General features: G+C 47.0%; 1 protein-coding gene across 1 annotated transcript; it reads right to left on the bottom strand.

The window, feature by feature from the left end:
• Positions 1–6402: 6402 nt before the first annotated feature.
• LOC132381721 (zinc finger protein 239-like) lies at positions 6403–7140 on the bottom strand. Its single transcript, XM_059951294.1, has 2 exons — positions 7137–7140; positions 6403–6806 (listed from the first exon to the last, which is right to left on the bottom strand). The coding sequence occupies exons 1-2, from the start codon at positions 7138–7140 to the stop codon at positions 6403–6405; spliced, it is 408 nt and encodes a 135-aa protein (XP_059807277.1).
• Between the last annotated feature and the right edge of the window lie 13437 nt (positions 7141–20577).

Genomic DNA, 20577 nt, shown 5'->3' with positions numbered 1-20577 from the left:
GATGGGGTGAGAAGGAATGTGAGATGATAGACTACTGACTTCATTATCAACATTATCATGGCCCTTGTACCTGCACTGCACTTTCCCCGTACCCATTACGTTCAGGTACTGCATTACCCTATGCTGTCTCAGTGCACGGTGTAACAGTCTGAACCGCACGAACAGTACACAAGAGAAGCTCTTCACTGCATCTCAGTACATATCGATGTCTTTCCTCATCCCCCTTCCCACTGCACCCCTCCTTCCAGGGGAAGGGTCCTGATCTGAAATGTCAACTGTCCATTTGTGCCCCCAACGACACTGCCTGACCGTTGACTTTTCCAGCGCCATCTGCTTTGAAACAATGAGCTTTCCTGTTTCCACTCCCAAGGTAATGGCTTCTCAGTAATGTTTCACTCCAAAGGTAATGTTCTGTCTGTAATGTTCCGCTCCTAACGTAATGGCCTCTCTGTAATGTTCCACTCCTAAGGTAATGGCCTCTCTGTAGTGTTCCACTCCTAAGGTATTGGCCTCTCTGTAATGTTTCACTGTAAGGTAATGTTCTGTCTGTAATGTTCCGCTCCTAACGTAATGGCCTCTCTGTAGTGTTTCACTGTAAGGTAATGGCTTCTCTGTAATGTTTCACTGTAAGGTAATGGCCTCTCTGTAATGTTTCACTGTAAGGTAATGGCCTCTCTGTAGTGTGTCACTGTAAGGTAATGGCCTCTCTGTAATGTTTCACTGTAAGGTAATGGCCTCTCTGTAATGTTTCACTGTAAGGTAATGGCCTCTCTGTAATGTTCCACTCCTAACGTAATGGCCTCTCTGTAGTGTTTCACTGTAAGGTAATGGCCTCTCTGTAATGTTTCACTGTAAGGTAATGGCCTCTCTGTAATGTTTCACTGTAAGGTAATGGCCTCTCTGTAATGTTTCACTCCTAAGGTAATGGCCTCTCTGTAGTGTTCCACTCCTAAGGTAATGGCCTCTCTGTAATGTTCCACTCCCAAGGTAATGGCCTCTTTGTAGTGTTCCACTCCTAAGGTAATGGCCTCTCTGTAATGTTTCACTCCAAAGGTAATGTTCTGTCTGTAATGTTCCGCTCCTAACGTAATTGCCTCTCTGTAATGTTCCACTCCTAAGGTAATGGCCTGTCTGTATTGTTCCACTGCTTCTTCACTGGCTGTTGCACTTGCTCATTCAACTTCAGTGAATGATGAAAAAGGATTCCCAGATCTCTTTGTATTTCTACATTACCTAACTCTACACCGTTTAGATAATAATCTGCCTTCCTGTTCTTACTCCCAAAGTGGATAACCTCACACTTATTCACATTAAACATCATCTGCCAAGTATCTGCCCACACACCCAGCCTATCCAAGTCACCCTGAATTCTCCTAACATCCTCATCACATGTCACACTGCCACCCAGCTTAGTATCATCAGCAAATTTTGTTGTCTTAACAACAGATATCCCATCATGTGTCATACTATAATCCTGATTCTGAACACTTTGAGACCTGGAGCAACTCTGCTGCTTTGCCCTGCAGATTCATCCATTTCAGATATCCCGCCGCTCCAGTTTCTGGTGTAGCTGCCAACACGTTGACATTATTTGCTTTTCTTTTCTTCTTTTCCCACGAAGCCGATTGGCCTGCAGAACGTTTTCAGTAACTCCAGCCCTTCTGGGAAAGGTCCCAGCATCTTATAATTTCGTGTCTGCCTCTGCTCTCGTGCCTGCAGCGTGCTTCCCTCCCGGAGCTCAAAGGGCAATTAATGAGTATTTGCCTACCTCTCAGCCCAACGCCAGTATGATCCAGTCAACATGGGCTCTGACAGCAAACCATTCCTTTTTTTTTGTTGCTCAGCCACCTCTCCCACCTCCTCCAATATTTTGATGATTTAGGTCCCGGAGTCTTCATTGCCTTTTGATTCCCTTCCACCCTTCCCGCACCTGTCTGCAGAAGGCCAGCTGGATTCCGGCAGCTGAGCCCCCCTCCCCAGCCCATCCCCACCATCAGTGAATTCTACGGGAGGCCCTGCCTCAAGAAGGCAACACCATCTGGGCCAGGCCATCTTCTCACAGCTCCCATTGGGCAGGAGGTACAGAAGCCTGAAGACCCTCACCACCATGTTCAGGAACAGCAACTTCCCTTCAGCCATTCGGTTCTCGTACCAACTGGCACAGCCCTAATCACCATCACAGTAGCCACACCATGACCACATTGCACTACAATGGACTTTAATTTATCTCGTTCTAGTTCTGTTCTTTCTTGTGTAAGATTTTTGTTTGATTTCCGGTGACTCTTATGTACATGTGGACTTTGCACAATACATCACCACCTCCGTCGGGGGTATCTGTAGGACACACTGCCTCGAAAAGGTGACATCTATCAACACCTTTTGAGCCTCGTCATATTCTCCCATCGGTAGGAGGTACAGAAGCCCAAAGTCCTCCATTCCACCAAGTTCAGGAACAGATACTTCCTGTTCAGCTCTTAAAGCGAGCTTAACCTGACTTCAGCAATGGAACACCACAGACCACTTCCTGCACGATAGTGGACTTGTGTCCAATTGTTTGTACTGGTGTCTTGTTTTGCACATTTTCCTCCATCCTCCCCACACCTCTGTCTTTCCTCCTGTACTGCCCTACCGCGCACCTCCTCATCTTCCTCTCATTCCCCTCCTCCCTCCATATACAACCTCTGTTCTCTCTGCTGCCTGTCCCACAAGTTGTGCCCCCTCTCCCCGCACGTGATCGCACCTGTCCTTCCTGCAGACAGGACGATTGTCCCAGCTGTGCACTCCTTCCCCCACGGACGGTGCCAGTCCAGCGTTGCGGTTCCCAGACGGCGAGTGGGTGCGGGAGCGGGGGAGAGGGTCTCGGGCCAATGGCCAGGGCTAGATTGCAGGGTGAAGCCTGTGGTGGTCGAGCAGCTCGGCGGGCCGGAAGAAGGATTGTCCGCAGACAGGACAGGTGCAGAGGTTGCGGGCGGTGTGGAGCCGCTGGTGGGCCAGCAGGTTGTAGGACTGGACGAAGCCCTTGCCGCAGACGGAGCAGAGGAAGGGGCGCTGGCCGGAGTGGGTCCGCCGGTGGACGCGCAGGTTCTGGGGGCCCTTGAAGCGCTTGGAGCAGTCGGGGCAGGGGAAGGGCCGCTCGTCGGAGTGGACCCGCTGGTGCCTCTGCAGGGTGGAGGACTGCGCGAAGCCCCGGCCGCAGTCAGGGCAGGAGAAGGGCCGCTCGCCCGTGTGCACCCGCTGGTGCCGATGCAGGCTGGAGGCTGTGGCGAAGCCTCGGCCGCAGACTGGACAGGTGGGGGGGTGCCGGGCGCCTCCCACCGCACTCACCCCCTTCCCTTCCCCATCACTCTCCTCTTCGTTGCCGCCCGTCCCCTCCGGCGCACGGTCCTAGCTGTCTGACATCTCGGGGTCCCTGGAACGAGAGGGTCCGGGGATTGAGGTCCGACTACGGGGTGGGAGGGGAGCGAGAGAGGTGAGAGTGGGGAAGAGCGGGGCAGGGGAGAGGGAGCAGATGGATGAGGATGGGGTGAGAAGGAATGTGAGATGATAGACTACTGACTTCATTATCAACATTATCATGGCCCTTGTACCTGCACTGCACTTTCCCCGTACCCATTACGTTGAGGTACTGCATTACCCTATGCTGTCTCAGTGCACGGTGTAACAGTCTGAACCGCACGAACAGTACACAAGAGAAGCTTTTCACTGCATCTCAGTACATGTCGATGACTTTCCTCATGCCCCTTCACACTGCACCCCTCCTTCCAGGGGAAGGGTCCTGATCTGAAATGTCAACTGTCCATTTGTGCCCCCAACGACATTGCCTGACCGTTGACTTTTCCAGCGCCATCTGCTTTGAAACAATGAGCTTTCCTGTTTCCACTCCCAAGGTAATGGCTTCTCAGTAATGTTTCACTCCCAAGGTAATGGCCTCCCTGTAATGTTTCACTCCTAAGGTAATGGCCTCCCTGTAATGTTTCACTCCCAAGGTAATGGCCTCCCTGTAATGTTCCACTCCCAAGGTAATGGCCTCTCTGTAATGTTTCACTCCCAAGGTAATGGCCTCCCTGTAATGTTTCACTCTTAAGGTAATGGCCTCCCTGTAATGTTTCACTCCCAAGGTAATGGCCTCCCTGTAATGTTCCACTCCCAAGGTAATGGCCTCTCTGTAATGTTTCACTCCCAAGGTAATGGCCTCCCTGTAATGTTTCACTCCTAAGGTAATGGCCTCCCTGTAATGTTTCACTCCCAAGGTAATGGCCTCCCTGTAATGTTCCACTCCCAAGGTAATGGCCTCTCTGTAATGTTTCACTCCCAAGGTAATGGCCTCCCTGTAATGTTTCACTCCTAAGGTAATGGCCTCCCTGTAATGTTTCACTCCCAAGGTAATGGCCTCCCTGCAATGTTTCACTCCTAAGGTAATGGCCTCTCTGTAATGTTTCACTCCCAAGGTAATGGCCTCCCTGTAATGTTCCACTCCTAAGGTAATGGCCTCTCTGTAATGTTCCACTCCTAAGGTAATGGCCTCTTTGTAATGTTCCACTCCTAAGGTAATGGCCTCTCTGTAATGTTTCACTTCTAAGGTAATGGCCTCTCTGTAATGTTCCACTCCTAAGGTAATGGCCTCTCTGTAATGTTTCACTCCTATGGTAATGGCCTCTCTGTATTGTTCCACAGCTTCTTCACTGGCTGCTGCACTTGCTCATTCAACTTCAGTGAATGATGAAAAAGGATTCCCAGATCTTTGTATTTCTACATTACCTAACTCTACACCGTTTAGATAATAATCTGCCTTCCTGTTCTTACTCCTAAAGTGGATAACCTCACAGTTATTCACATTAAACATCATCTGCCAAGTATCTGCCCACACACCCAGCCTATCCAAGTCACCCTGAATTCTCCTAACATCCTCTTCACATGTCACACTGCCACCCAGCTTAGTATCATCAGCAAATTTTGTTGTCTTAACAACAGATATCCCATCATGTGTCATACTATAATCCTGATTCTGAACACTTTGAGACCTGGAGCAACTCTGCTGCTTTGCCCTGCAGATTCATCCATTTCAGATATCCCGCCGCTCCAGTTTCTGGTGTAGCTGCCAACACGTTGACATTATTTGCTTTTCTTTTCTTCTTTTCCCACGAAGCCGATTGGCCTGCAGAACGTTTTCAGTAACTCCAGCCCTTCTGGGAAAGGTCCCAGCATCTTATAATTTCGTGTCTGCCTCTGCTCTCGTGCCGGCAGCATGCTTCCCTCCCGGAGCTCAAAGGGCAATTTAATGAGTATTTGCCTACCTCTCAGCCCAACGCCAGTATGATCCAGTCAACATGGGCTCTGACAGCAAACCATTCCTTTTTTTTGTTGCTCAGCCACCTCTCCCACCTCCTCCAATATTTTGATGATTTAGGTCCCGGAGTCTTCATTGCCTTTTGATTCCGTTCCACCCTTCCCCCACCTGTCCGCAGAAGGCCAGCTCGATTCCGGCAGCTGAGCCCCCCTCCCCAGCCCATCCCCACCATCAGTGAATTCTACGGGAGGCCCTGCCTCAAGAAGGCAACACCATCTGGGCCAGGCCATCTACTCACAGCTCCCATTGGGCAGGAGGTACAGAAGCCTGAAGACCCTCACCACCATGTTCAGGAACAGCAACTTCCCTTCAGCCATTCGGTTCTCGTACCAACTGGCACAGCCCTAATCACCATCACAGTAGCCACACCATGACCACATTGCACTACAATGGACTTTAATTTATCTCGTTCTAGTTCTGTTCTTTCTTGTGTAAGATTTTTGTTTGATTTCCGGTGACTCTTATGTACATGTGGACTTTGCACAATACATCACCACCTCCGTCGGGGGTATCTGTAGGACACACTGCCTCGAAAAGGTGACATCTATCAACACCTTCTGAGCCTCGTCATATTCTCCCATCGGTAGGAGGTACAGAAGCCCAAAGTCCTCCATTCCACCAAGTTCAGGAACAGATACTTCCTGTTCAGCTCTTAAAGCGACCTTAACCTGACTTCAGCAATGGAACACCACAGACCACTTCCTGCACGATAGTGGACTTGTGTCCAATTGTTTGTACTGGTGTCTTGTTTTGCACATTTTCCTCCATCCTCCCCACACCTCTGTCTTTCCTCCTGTACTGCCCTACCGCGCACCTCCTCATCTTCCTCTCATTCCCCTCCTCCCTCCATATACAACCTCTGTTCTCTCTGCTGCCTGTCCCACAAGTTGTGCCCCCTCTCCCCGCACGTGATCGCACCTGTCCTTCCTGCAGACAGGACGATTGTCCCAGCTGTGCACTCCTTCCCCCACGGACGGTGCCAGTCCAGCGTTGCGGTTCCCAGACGGCGAGTGGGTGCGGGAGCGGGGGAGAGGGTCTCGGGCCAATGGCCAGGGCTAGATTGCAGGGTGAAGCCTGTGGTGGTCGAGCAGCTCGGCGGGCCGGGAGAAGGATTGTCCGCAGACAGGGCAGGTGCAGAGGTTGCGGGCGGTGTGGAGCCGCTGGTGGGCCAGCAGGTTGTAGGACTGGACGAAGCCCTTGCCGCAGACGGAGCAGAGGAAGGGGCGCTGGCCGGAGTGGGTCCGCCGGTGGACGCGCAGGTTCTGGGGGCCCTTGAAGCGCTTGGAGCAGTCGGGGCAGGGGAAGGGCCGCTCGTCGGAGTGGACCCGCTGGTGCCTCTGCAGGGTGGAGGACTGCGCGAAGCCCCGGCCGCAGTCAGGGCAGGAGAAGGGCCGCTCGCCCGTGTGCACCCGCTGGTGCCGATGCAGGCTGGAGGCTGTGGCGAAGCCTCGGCCGCAGACTGGACAGGTGGGGGGGGGTGCCGGGCGCCTCCCACTGCACTCACCCCCTTCCCTTCCCCATCACTCTCCTCTTCGTTGCCGCCCGTCCCCTCCGGCGCACGGTCCTGGCTGTCTGACATCTCGGGGTCCCTGGAACGAGAGGGTCCGGGGATTGAGGTCCGACTACGGGGTGGGAGGGGAGCGAGAGAGGTGAGAGTGGGGAAGAGCGGGGCAGGGGAGAGGGAGCAGATGGATGAGGATGGGGTGAGAAGGAATGTGAGATGATAGACTACTGACTTCATTATCAACATTATCATGGCCCTTGTACCTGCACTGCACTTTCCCCGTACCCATTACGTTCAGGTACTGCATTACCCTATGCTGTCTCAGTGCACGGTGTAACAGTCTGAACCGCACGAACAGTACGCAAGAGAAGCTTTTCACTGCATCTCAGTACATATCGATGACTTTCCTCATCCCTCTTCCCACTGCACCCCTCCTTCCAGGGGAAGGGTCCTGATCTGAAATGTCAACTGTCCATTTGTGCCCCCAACGACACTGCCTGACCGTTGACTTTTCCAGCGCCATCTGCTTTGAAACAATGAGCTTTCCTGTTTCCACTCCCAAGGTAATGGCCTCTCTGTAATGTTTCACTCCCAAGGTAATGGCCTCCCTGTAATGTTTCACTCCTAAGGTAATGGCCTCCCTGTAATGTTTCACTCCCAAGGTAATGGCCTCCCTGTAATGTTCCACTCCCAAGGTAATGGCCTCTCTGTAATGTTTCACTCCCAAGGTAATGGCCTCCCTGTAATGTTTCACTCCTAAGGTAATGGCCTCCCTGTAATGTTTCACTCCCAAGGTAATGGCCTCCCTGTAATGTTCCACTCCCAAGGTAATGGCCTCTCTGTAATGTTTCACTCCCAAGGTAATGGCCTCCCTGTAATGTTTCACTCCTAAGGTAATGGCCTCCCTGTAATGTTTCACTCCCAAGGTAATGGCCTCCCTGTAATGTTCCACTCCCAAGGTAATGGCCTCTCTGTAATGTTTCACTCCCAAGGTAATGGCCTCCCTGTAATGTTTCACTCCTAAGGTAATGGCCTCCCTGTAATGTTTCACTCCCAAGGTAATGGCCTCCCTGCAATGTTTCACTCCTAAGGTAATGGCCTCTCTGTAATGTTTCACTCCCAAGGTAATGGCCTCCCTGTAATGTTCCACTCCCAAGGTAATGGCCTCTCTGTAATGTTCCACTCCTAAGGTAATGGCCTCTCTGTAATGTTCCTCTCCTATGGTAATGGCCTCTCTGTAATGTTTCACTCCCAAGGTAATGGCCTGTCTGTAATGTTCCACTCCCAAGGTAATGGCATCTCTGTAATGTTCCACTCCTAAGGTAATGGCCTCTCTGTGATGTTCCACTCCTAAGGTAATGGCCTCTCTGTAATGTTCCACTCCTAAGGTAATGGCCTCTCTGTTATGTTCCACTCCTAAGGTAATGGCCTCTCTGTAATGTTTCACTTCTAAGGTAATGGCCTCTCTGTAATGTTCCACTCCTAAGGTAATGGCCTCTCTGTAATGTTTCACTCCTATGGTAATGGCCTCTCTGTATTGTTCCACAGCTTCTTCACTGGCTGCTGCACTTGCTCATTCAACTTCAGTGAATGATGAAAAAGGATTCCCAGATCTTTGTATTTCTACATTACCTAACTCTACACCGTTTAGATAATAATCTGCCTTCCTGTTCTTACTCCTAAAGTGGATAACCTCACAGTTATTCAATTAAACATCATCTGCCAAGTATCTGCCCACACACCCAGCCTATCCAAGTCACCCTGAATTCTCCTAACATCCTCTTCACATGTCACACTGCCACCCAGCTTAGTATCATCAGCAAATTTTGTTGTCTTAACAACAGATATCCCATCATGTGTCATACTATAATCCTGATTCTGATCACTTTGAGACCTGGAGCAACTCCGCTGCTTTGCCCTGCAGATTCATCCATTTCAGATATCCCGCCGCTCCAGTTTCTGGTGTAGCTGCCAACACGTTGACATTATTTGCTTTTCTTTTCTTCTTTTCCCACGAAGCCGATTGGCCTGCAGAACGTTTTCAGTAACTCCAGCCCTTCTGGGAAAGGTCCCAGCATCTTATAATTTCGTGTCTGCCTCTGCTCTCGTGCCTGCAGCATGCTTCCCTCCCGGAGCTCAAAGGGCAATTAATGAGTATTTGCCTACCTCTCAGCCCAACGCCAGTATGATCCAGTCAACATGGGCTCTGACAGCAAACCATTCCTTTTTTTTGTTGCTCAGCCACCTCTCCCACCTCCTCCAATATTTTGATGATTTAGGTCCCGGAGTCTTCATTGTCTTTTGATTCCGTTCCACCCTTCCCCCACCTGTCTGCAGAAGGCCAGCTGGATTCCGGCAGCTGAGCCCCCCTCCCCAATCCATCCCCACCATCAGTGAATTCTACGGGTGGCCCTGCCTCAAGAAGGCAACACCATCTGGGCCAGGCCATCTTCTCACAGCTCCCATTGGGCAGGAGGTACAGAAGCCTGAAGACCCTCACCACCATGTTCAGGAACAGCAACTTCCCTTCAGCCATTCGGTTCTCGTACCAACTGGCACAGCCCTAATCACCATCACAGTAGCCACACCATGACCACATTGCACTACAATGGACTTTAATTTATCTCGTTCTAGTTCTGTTCTTTCTTGTGTAAGATTTTTGTTTGATTTCCGGTGACTCTTATGTACATGTGGACTTTGCACAATACATCACCACCTCCGTCGGGGGTATCTGTAGGACACACTGCCTCGAAAAGGTGACATCTATCAACACCTTCTGAGCCTCGTCATATTCTCCCATCGGTAGGAGGTACAGAAGCCCAAAGTCCTCCATTCCACCAAGTTCAGGAACAGATACTTCCTGTTCAGCTCTTAAAGCGAGCTTAACCTGACTTCAGCAATGGAACACCACAGACCACTTCCTGCACGATAGTGGACTTGTGTCCAATTGTTTGTACTGGTGTCTTGTTTTGCACATTTTCCTCCATCCTCCCCACACCTCTGTCTTTCCTCCTGTACTGCCCTACCGCGCACCTCCTCATCTTCCTCTCATTCCCCTCCTCCCTCCATATACAACCTCTGTTCTCTCTGCTGCCTGTCCCACAAGTTGTGCCCCCTCTCCCCGCACGTGATCGCACCTGTCCTTCCTGCAGACAGGACGATTGTCCCAGCTCTGCACTCCTTCCCCCACGGACGGTGCCAGTCCAGCGTTGCGGTTCACAGACGGCGAGTGGGTGCGGGAGCGGGGGAGAGGGTCTCGGGCCAGGAGCCAGGGCTAGATTGCAGGGTGAAGCCTGTGGTGGTCGAGCAGCTCGGCGGGCCGGGAGAAGGATTGTCCGCAGACAGGGCAGGTGCAGAGGTTGCGGGCGGTGTGGAGCCGCTGGTGGGCCAGCAGGTTGTAGGACTGGACGAAGCCCTTGCCGCAGACGGAGCAGAGGAAGGGGCGCTGGCCGGAGTGGGTCCGCCGGTGGACGCGCAGGTTCTGGGGGCCCTTGAAGCGCTTGGAGCAGTCGGGGCAGGGGAAGGGCCGCTCGTCGGAGTGGACCCGCTGGTGCCTCTGCAGGGTGGAGGACTGCGCGAAGCCCCGGCCGCAGTCAGGGCAGGAGAAGGGCCGCTCGCCCGTGTGCACCCGCTGGTGCCGATGCAGGCACTAAGGTAATGGCCTCTCTGTAATGTTCCACTGTAAGGTAATGGCCTCCCTGTAATGTTTCACTCCTAGGGTAATGGCCACTCTGTAATGTTTCACTCCTAAGGTAAAGGCCTCCCTGTAATGTTTCACTCCTAAGGTAATGGCCTCTCTGTAATGTTTCACTATAAGGTAATGGCGTCTCTGTAATGTTCCATTCCTAAGTTAATGGCCTCTCTGTATTGATTCAATCCTAAGTTAATGGCCTCTCTGTAATGTTTCACTGTAAGGTAATGGACTCTCTGTAATGTTCTACTCTTAAGGTAATGGCCTCTCTGTAATGTTCCATCCTAAGGTAATGGCCTCTCTGTATTGTTCCACTCCTAAGGTAATGGCCTCTCTGTATTGTTCCACTCCTAAGGTAATGGCCTCTCTGTAATGTTTCACTGCTAAGGTAATGGCCTCTCTGTAATGTTCCACTCCTAACGTAATGGCGTCTCGGTAATGTTCCACTCCTAAGGTAATGACCTCTCTGTATTGATTTAATCCTAAGGTAATGGCGTCTCTGCAATGTTTCACTCTGAGGTAATGGACTCTAGAGAGAGTCACTGAAACGTAATGGCTTCTCTGAAATGTTTCACTGTAAGGTAATGGCCTCTCTGTAATGTTCCACTCCTAAGGTAATGCCCTCTCCGTAATGTTTCACTCCTAAGGTAATGCCCTCTCTGTATTGTTTCACTCCTAAGGGAATGGCCTCTCTCTAATGTTTCACTCCTAAGGTAATGGCCTCTCTGTAATGTTTCACTGTCAGGTAATGGCCTCTCTGTAAAGTTTCACTCCGAAGGTAATGGCCTCTCTGTAAAGTTTCACTCCTAAGGTAATGGCCTCTCTGTAATGTTCCACTGCTAAGGTAATGCCCTCTCTGTATTGTTACAATCCTAATTTAATGGCCTCTCGGTAATGTTTCACTATAAGGTAATGGCATCTCAGTAATGTTCCCCTCCTAAGGTAATGCCCTCTCTGTAATGATTCACTCCAAAGGTAATGGCCTCTCTGAAATATTTCACCCCTAAGGTAATGGCCTCTCTGTAATGTTTCACTCCTTAGGTATTGACTTCTCTGTAATGTTGCACTCCTAATTTAATGGCCTCTCTGTAATGTTTCACTGTAAGGTAATGGCTTCTCTGTAATGTTCCACTCCTAAGGTAATGGCCTCTCTGTAATGTTCCAATGTAATTTAATGGCCTCTCTGTATTCTTACAATCCTAATTTAATGGCCTCTCTGTAATGTTTCACTATAAGGTAATGGCCTCTCAGTAATGTTCCCCTCCTAAGGTAATGGCCTCTCTGTAATGTTCCTCTGTAAGGTAATGGCCTCTCTGTATTGTTCCACTCCTAAGGTAATGGCCTCTCTGTAATGTTCCTCGGTAAGGTAATGGCCTCTCTGTAATGTTCCACTCCTAAAGTAATGGCCTCTCTGTATTGATCCACTCCTGAGGTAACGGCCTCTCTGTATTGTTCCACTCCTAAGGTAATGGCCTCCCTGTAATGTTTCACTGTAAGGTAATGGCCTCTCTGTAATGTTTCACTCCTAAGGTAATGCCCACTCTGTAATGTTTCACTCCTAAGGTAATGCCCTCTCTGTAATGTTTCACTCCTAAGGGAATGGCCTCTCTCTAATGTTCCACTGCTAAGGTAATGACCTCTCTGTAATGTTTCACTACTTAGGTATTGACTTCTATGTAATGTTCCACTCCTAATTTAATGGCCTCTCTGTAATGTTTCACTGTAAGGTGGTGGCCTCTCTGCAATGTTTCTCTGTAAGGTAATGGCTTCTCTGTAAAGTTCCACTCCTAACGTAATGGCGTCTCTGTAATGTTGCACTCCTAAATTAATGGCCTCTCTGTAATGTTCCACTGTAAGGTAATGGCCTCTCTCTAATGTTTCACTCCTAAGGTAATGGCCTCTCTGTAATGTTTCACTGTAAGGTAATGGCCTCTCTGTAATGTTACACTGTAATTTAATGGCCTCTCTGTATTCTTACAATCCTAATTTAATGGCCTCTCTGTAATGTTTCACTAGAAGGTAATGGCCTCTCAGTAATGTTCCCCTCCTAAGGTAATGGCCTCTCTGTAATGTTCCTCTGTAAGGTAATGGCCTCTCTGTATTGTTCCACTCCTAAGGTAATGGCCTCTCTCTAATGTTTCACTGAAAGGTAATGGCCTCTCTGTAATGTTCCACTCCTAAAGTAATGGCCTCTCTGTAATGTTCCACTCCTAAAGTAATGGCCTCTCTGTATTGATCCACTCCTGAGGTAATGGCCTCTCTATAATGTTCCACTCCTAAGGTAATGGACTCTCTGTAATGCTTCACTCCTAAGGTAATGCCCTCTCTGTATTGTTTCACTCCTAAGGGAATGGACTCTCTGTAATGTTTCACTCCTAAGGTAATGGCCTCTCTCTAATGTTTCACTGTAAGGTAATGGCCTCTCTGTAAAGTTTCACTCCTAATTTAATGGCCTCTCTGTAATGTTTCACTGTAAGGTGGTGGCCTCTCTGCAATGTTTCTCTGTAAGGTAATGGCTTCTCTGTAAAGTTCCACTCCTAACGTAATGGCGTCTCTGTAATGTTGCACTCCTAAATTAATGGCCTCTCTGTAATGTTCCACTGTAAGGTAATGGCCTCTCTCTAATGTTTCACTCCAAAGGTAATGGTCTCTCTGTAATGTTTCACTGTAAGGTAATGGCCTCTCTGTAATGTTCCACTGTAATTTAATGGCCTCTCTGTATTCTTACAATCCTAATTTAATGGCCTCTCTGTAATGTTTCACTAGAAGGTAATGGCCTGTCAGTAATGTTCCCCTCCTAAGGTAATGGCCTCTCTGTAATGTTCCTCTGTAAGGTAATGGCCTCTCTGTATTGTTCTTCTCCTAAGGTAATGGCCTCTCTCTAATGTTTCACTGAAAGGTAATGGCCTCTCTGTAATGTTCCACTCCTAAAGTAATGGCCTCTCTGTAATGTTCCACTCCTAAAGTAATGGCCTCTCTGTATTGATCCACTCCTGAGGTAATGGCCTCTCTATAATGTTCCACTCCTAAGGTAATGGACTCTCTGTAATGCTTCACTCCTAAGGTAATGCCCTCTCTGTATTGTTTCACTCCTAAGGGAATGGCCTCTCTGTAATGTTTCACCCCTAAGGTAATGGACTCTCTGTAATGTTTCACTCCTAAGGTAATGGCCTCTCTCTAATGTTTCACTGTAAGGTAATGGCCTCTCTGTAAAGTTTCACTCCTAAGGTAATGGCCTCTCTGTAATGTTCCACTGCTAAGGTAATGACCTCCCTGTAATGATTCACTCCAAAGGTAATGGCCTCTCTCTACTGTTTCAGTCCTGAGGTAATGGCTTCTCTGTAATGTTCCACTCCTAATTTAATGCCCTCTCTGTAATGTTTCACTGTATGGTAATGGCCTCTCTGTAACGTTACACTCCTAAGTTAATGGCCTCTCTGCAGTGTTCCACTCCTAATTTAATGGCCTCTCTGTAATGTTTCACTCAAAGGTAATGGGCTCTCTGTAATGTTTCACTGAAAGGTAATGGCCTCTCTCTAATGTTTCACTATAAGCTAATGCCGTCTCTGTAATCTTCCATTCCAAAGGTAATGGCCTCTCTGTATTGATTCAATCCTAAGTTAATGACTTCTCTGTAATGTTTCACTGTAAGGTAATGGACTCTCTGTAATGTTCTACTCTGAAGGTAATGTCCTCTCTCTAATGTTTCACTGAAATGCAATGGCCTCTCTCTAAAGTTTCACTGAAAGGTAATGGCCTCTCTGAAATGTTTCACTGTAAGCTAATGGGCTCTCTCTAATGTTCCACTCCTAAGGTAATGGCCTCTCTGTAATCTTCCACTGTAAGGTAATGGCCTCTCTGTATTGTTTCAACCCTAAGGTAATGGCCTCTCCGTAATGTTTCACTGTAAGGTAATGGCTTCTCTGTAATGTTCCACTCCTAAGGTAATGGCCTCTCTCTAATGTTTCACTCCTCAGGTAATGGCCTCTCTGTAATGTTCCACTCCTAAGGTAATGGCCTCTCTGTAATGTTTCACTCCTAAGGTAATGCCCTCCCTGTAATGTTTCACTCCTAAGGTAATGCCCTCCCTGTAATGTTTCACTCCTAAGGTAATGCCCTCTCTGTAATGTTTCACTGAAAGGTAATGGCCTCTATGTAATGTTTCACTATAAGGTAATGGCGTCTCTGTAATGTTCCATTCCTAAGTTAATGGCCTCTCTGTATTGATTCAATCCTAAGTTAATGGCCTCTCTGTAATGTTTCACTGTAAGGTAATGGCCTCCCTGTAATGTTACACTCCTAAGGTAATGGCCTCTCTGTAATGTTTCACTCCTTAGGTAATGGCCTCTCTGAAATGTTTCACCCCTAAGGTAATGGCCTCTCTGTAATGTTTCACTCCTTAGGTCTTGACTTCTCTGTAATGTCCCACTCGTAATTTAATGGCCTCTCTGTAATGTTTCACAGTAAGGTGGTGGCCTCTCTGTAATGTTCCACTCCTAAGGTAATGGCCTCTCTGTAATGTTTCACTGTAAGGTAATGGCCTCTCTGTAATGTTACACTCCTAAGGTAATGGCATCTCTGTAATATTTCACTGTAAGGTAATGGCCTCTCTCTAATGTTTCACTCCTAAGGAAATGGCCTCTCTGTAATGTTCCTCTGTAAGGTAATGGCCTCTCTGTAAAGTTCCACTCCTAACGTAATGGCATCTGTGTAATGTTGCACTCCTAATTTAATGACCTCCCTGTAATGATTCACTCCAAAGGTAATGGCCTCTCTCTACTGTTTCACTCCTGAGGTAATGGCTTCTCTGTACTGTTTCTCTGTAAGGTAATGGCCTCTCTGTAAAGTTCCACTCCTAACGTAATGGCGTCTCTGTAATGTTGCACTCCTAAGGTAATGGCTTCTCTGTAATGTTCCTCTCCTAATTTAATGGCCTCTCTGAAATGTTTCACTGCTCAGGTAATGGCCTCTCTGTAATGTTTCACTCCTAAGGTAATGGCCTCTCTGAAATGTTTCACCCCTAAGGTAATGGCCTCTCTGTAATGTTTCACTCCTTAGGTATTGACTTCTCTGTAATGTTCCACTCCTAATTTAATGGGCTCTCTGTAATGCTTCACTGTAAGGTGGTGGCCTCTCTCTAATGTTTCACTCCTAAGGAAATGGCCTCTCTGTAGTGTTTCTCTGTAAGGTAATTGCCTCTCTGTAAAGTTCCACTCCTAAGATAATGGCGTCTCTGTAATGTTGCACTCCTAATTTAATGGCCTCTCTGTAATGTTTCACTGAAAGGTAAAGGCCTCTCTGTAATGTTCCACTATAATTTAACGGCCTCCCTGTATTGTTACAATCCTAAGGTAATGGCATCTCTGTAATGTTTCACTATAAGGTAATGGCCTCTCAGTAATGTTCCACTCCTAAGGTAATGGCCTCTCTGTAATGTTTCACTGTAAGGTAATGGACTCTCTGTAATGTTCTACTCTTAAGGTAATGGCCTCTCTGTAATGTTTCACTCCTAAGGTAATGGCCTCTCTCTAATGTTTCACTGTAAGGTAATGGCCTCTCTGTAAAGTTTCACTCCTAAGGTAATGGCCTCTCTGTAATGTTCCACTGCTAAGGTAATGACCTCCCTGTAATGATTCACTCCAAAGGTAATGGCCTCTCTCTACTGTTTCACTCCTGAGGTAATGGCTTCTCTGTAATGTTCCACTCCTAATTTAATGCCCTCTCCGTAATGTTTCACTGTATGGTAATGGCCTCTCTGTAACATTACACTCCTAATTTAATGGCCTCTCTGTAATGTTTCACTCAAAGGTAATGGGCTCTCTGTAATGTTTCACTGAAAGGTAATGGCCTCTCTCTAATGTTTCACTATAAAGTAATGCCGTCTCTGTAATCTTCCATTCCTAAGGTAATGGCCTCTCTCTATTGATTCAATCCTAAGTTAATGGCTTCTCTGTAATGTTTCACTGTAAGGTAATGGACTCTCTGTAATGTTCCACACCTAAGGTAATGGCCTCTTTGAAATGTTTCACTGCTAAGGTAATGGCCTCTCTGTAATGTTCCACTCCTAATTTAATGGCCTCTCTGTAATGTTTCACTGTAAGGTGGTGGCCTCCCTGTAATGTTTCACTCCTGAGGTAATGGCTTCTCAGTAATGTTCCACTCCTAATTTAATGGCCTCTCTGTAATGTTTCACTGTAAGGTAATGGCCTCCCTGTAATGTTACACTCCTAAGGTAATGGCCTCTCTGTAATGTTTCACTCCTTAGGTAATGGCCTCTCTGAAATGTTTCACCCCTAAGGTAATGGCCTCTCTGTAATGTTTCACTCCATAGGTCTTGACTTCTCTGTAATGTCCCACTCGTAATTTAATGGCCTCTCTGTAATGTTTCTCTGTAAGGTAATGGCCTCTCTGTAAAGTTCCACTGCTAACATAATGGCGTCTCTGTAATGTTGCACTCCTAATTTAATGGCCTCTCTGTAATGTTTCACTGAAAGGTAAAGGCCTCTCTGTAAAGTTCCACTCCTAACGTAATGGCGTCTCTGTAATGTTGCACTCCTAATTTAATGACCTCCCTGTAATGATTCACTCCAAAGGTAATGGCCTCTCTCTACTGTTTCACTCCTGAGGTAATGGCTTCTCTGTACTGTTTCTCTGTAAGGTAATGGCCTCTCTGTAAAGTTCCACTCCTAACGTAATGGCGTCTCTGTAATGTTGCACTCCTAAGGTAATGGCTTCTCTGTAATGTTCCTCTCCTAATTTAATGGCCTCTCTGAAATGTTTCACTGCTCAGGTAATGGCCTCTCTGTAATGTTTCACTCCTAAGGTAATGGCCTCTCTGAAATGTTTCACCCCTAAGGTAATGGCCTCTCTGTAATGTTTCACTCCTTAGGTATTGACTTCTCTGTAATGTTTCACTCCTAATTTAATGGCCTCTCTGTAATGTTTCACTGTAAGGTGGTGTCCTCTCTCTAATGTTTCACTCCTAAGGAAATGGCCTCTCTGTAATGTTTCTCTGTAAGGTAATGGCCTCTCTGTAAAGTTCCACTGCTAACATAATGGCGTCTCTGTAATGTTGCACTCCTAATTTAATGGCCTCTTTGTAATGTTTCACTGAAAGGTAAAGGCCTCTCTGTAATGTTCCACTATAATTTAACGGCCTCTCTGTATTGTTACAATCCTAAGGTAATGGACTCTCTGAAATGTTTCACAATAACGTAATGGCCTCTCAGTAATGTTCCACTCCTAAGGTAATGGCCTCTCTGTATTGATTCAATCCTAAGGTAATGGCCTCTCTGTAATGTTTCACTGTAAGGTAATGGACTCTCTGTAATGTTCTACTCTTAAGGTAATGGCCTCTCTCTAATGTTTCACTGTAAGGTAATGGCCTCTCTGTAAAGTTTCACTCCTAAGGTAATGGCCTCTCTGTAATGTTCCACTGCTAAGGTAATGGCCTCTCTGTAATGATTCACTCCAAAGGTAATGGCCTCTCTGTAATGTTTCACACCTAAGGTAATGGCTTCTCTGTAATGTCCACTCCTAATTTCATGGCCTCTCTGTAATGTTTCAGTGTAAGGTAATGGCCTCCCTGTAATGTTTCACTCCTAATGTAATGGCCTCTCTGTAATGTTTCACTCCTAAGGTTATGCCCTCTCTGTATTGTTTCACTCCTAAGGGAATGGCCTCTCTTTAATGTTTCACTCCGAAGGTAATGGCCTCTCTGTAATGTTTCACTGTAAGGTAATGGCCTCTCTGTAATGTTTCACTCCAAAGGTAATGGCCTCTCTCTAATGTTTCACTCCTAAGGTAATGGCTTCTCTGTAATGTTCCACTCCTAATTTAATGGCCTCTCTGTAATGTTTCACTGTAAGGTAATGGCCTCCCTGTAATGTTACACTCCTAAGGTAATGGCCTCTCTGTAATGTTTCACTCCTAAGGTAATGGCCTCTCTGTAATGTTTCACTCCTGAGGTAATGGCTTCTCTGTACTGTTTCTCTGTAAGGTAATGGCCTCTCTGTAAAGTTCCACTCCTAACGTAATGGCGTCTCTGTAATGTTGCACTCCTAAGGTAATGGCTTCTCTGTAATGTTCCTCTCCTAATTTAATGGCCTCTCTGAAATGTTTCACTGCTCAGGTAATGGCCTCTCTGTAATGTTTCACTCCTAAGGTAATGGCCTCTCTGAAATGTTTCACCCCTAAGGTAATGGCCTCTCTGTAATGTTTCACTCCTAAGGGAATGGCCTCTCTGTAATGTTTCACCCCTAAGGTAATGGACTCTCTGTAATGTTTCACTCCTAAGGTAATGGCCTCTCTCTAATGTTTCACTGTAAGGTAATGGCCTCTCTGTAAAGTTTCACTCCTAAGGTAATGGCCTCTCTGTAATGTTCCACTGCTAAGGTAATGACCTCCCTGTAATGATTCACTCCAAAGGTAATGGCCTCTCTCTACTGTTTCACTCCTGAGGTAATGGCTTCTCTGTAATGTTCCACTCCTAATTTAATGCCCTCTCCGTAATGTTTCACTGTATGGTAATGGCCTCTCTGTAACATTACACTCCTAATTTAATGGCCTCTCTGTAATGTTTCACTCAAAGGTAATGGGCTCTCTGTAATGTTTCACTGAAAGGTAATGGCCTCTCTCTAATGTTTCACTATAAAGTAATGCCGTCTCTGTAATCTTCCATTCCTAAGGTAATGGCCTCTCTCTATTGATTCAATCCTAAGTTAATGGCTTCTCTGTAATGTTTCACTGTAAGGTAATGGACTCTCTGTAATGTTCCACACCTAAGGTAATGGCCTCTTTGAAATGTTTCACTGCTAAGGTAATGGCCTCTCTGTAATGTTCCACTCCTAATTTAATGGCCTCTCTGTAATGTTTCACTGTAAGGTGGTGGCCTCCCTGTAATGTTTCACTCCTGAGGTAATGGCTTCTCAGTAATGTTCCACTCCTAATTTAATGGCCTCTCTGTAATGTTTCACTGTAAGGTAATGGCCTCCCTGTAATGTTACACTCCTAAGGTAATGGCCTCTCTGTAATGTTTCACTCCTTAGGTAATGGCCTCTCTGAAATGTTTCACCCCTAAGGTAATGGCCTCTCTGTAATGTTTCACTCCATAGGTCTTGACTTCTCTGTAATGTCCCACTCGTAATTTAATGGCCTCTCTGTAATGTTTCTCTGTAAGGTAATGGCCTCTCTGTAAAGTTCCACTGCTAACATAATGGCGTCTCTGTAATGTTGCACTCCTAATTTAATGGCCTCTCTGTAATGTTTCACTGAAAGGTAAAGGCCTCTCTGTAAAGTTCCACTCCTAACGTAATGGCGTCTCTGTAATGTTGCACTCCTAATTTAATGACCTCCCTGTAATGATTCACTCCAAAGGTAATGGCCTCTCTCTACTGTTTCACTCCTGAGGTAATGGCTTCTCTGTACTGTTTCTCTGTAAGGTAATGGCCTCTCTGTAAAGTTCCACTCCTAACGTAATGGCGTCTCTGTAATGTTGCACTCCTAAGGTAATGGCTTCTCTGTAATGTTCCTCTCCTAATTTAATGGCCTCTCTGAAATGTTTCACTGCTCAGGTAATGGCCTCTCTGTAATGTTTCACTCCTAAGGTAATGGCCTCTCTGAAATGTTTCACCCCTAAGGTAATGGCCTCTCTGTAATGTTTCACTCCTTAGGTATTGACTTCTCTGTAATGTTTCACTCCTAATTTAATGGCCTCTCTGTAATGTTTCACTGTAAGGTGGTGGCCTCTCTCTAATGTTTCACTCCTAAGGAAATGGCCTCTCTGTAATGTTTCTCTGTAAGGTAATGGCCTCTCTGTAAAGTTCCACTGCTAACATAATGGCGTCTCTGTAATGTTGCACTCCTAATTTAATGGCCTCTTTGTAATGTTTCACTGAAAGGTAAAGGCCTCTCTGTAATGTTCCACTATAATTTAACGGCCTCTCTGTATTGTTACAATCCTAAGGTAATGGACTCTCTGAAATGTTTCACAATAACGTAATGGCCTCTCAGTAATGTTCCACTCCTAAGGTAATG

The sequence above is a fragment of the Hypanus sabinus genome, chromosome 26 (assembly GCF_030144855.1).
Source record: "Hypanus sabinus isolate sHypSab1 chromosome 26, sHypSab1.hap1, whole genome shotgun sequence".
Classification (NCBI taxonomy): Eukaryota; Metazoa; Chordata; class Chondrichthyes; order Myliobatiformes; family Dasyatidae; genus Hypanus; species Hypanus sabinus.
Note: the sequence above shows the minus strand (reverse complement) of the source record. Positions and strands in the feature narration are given on the sequence as shown.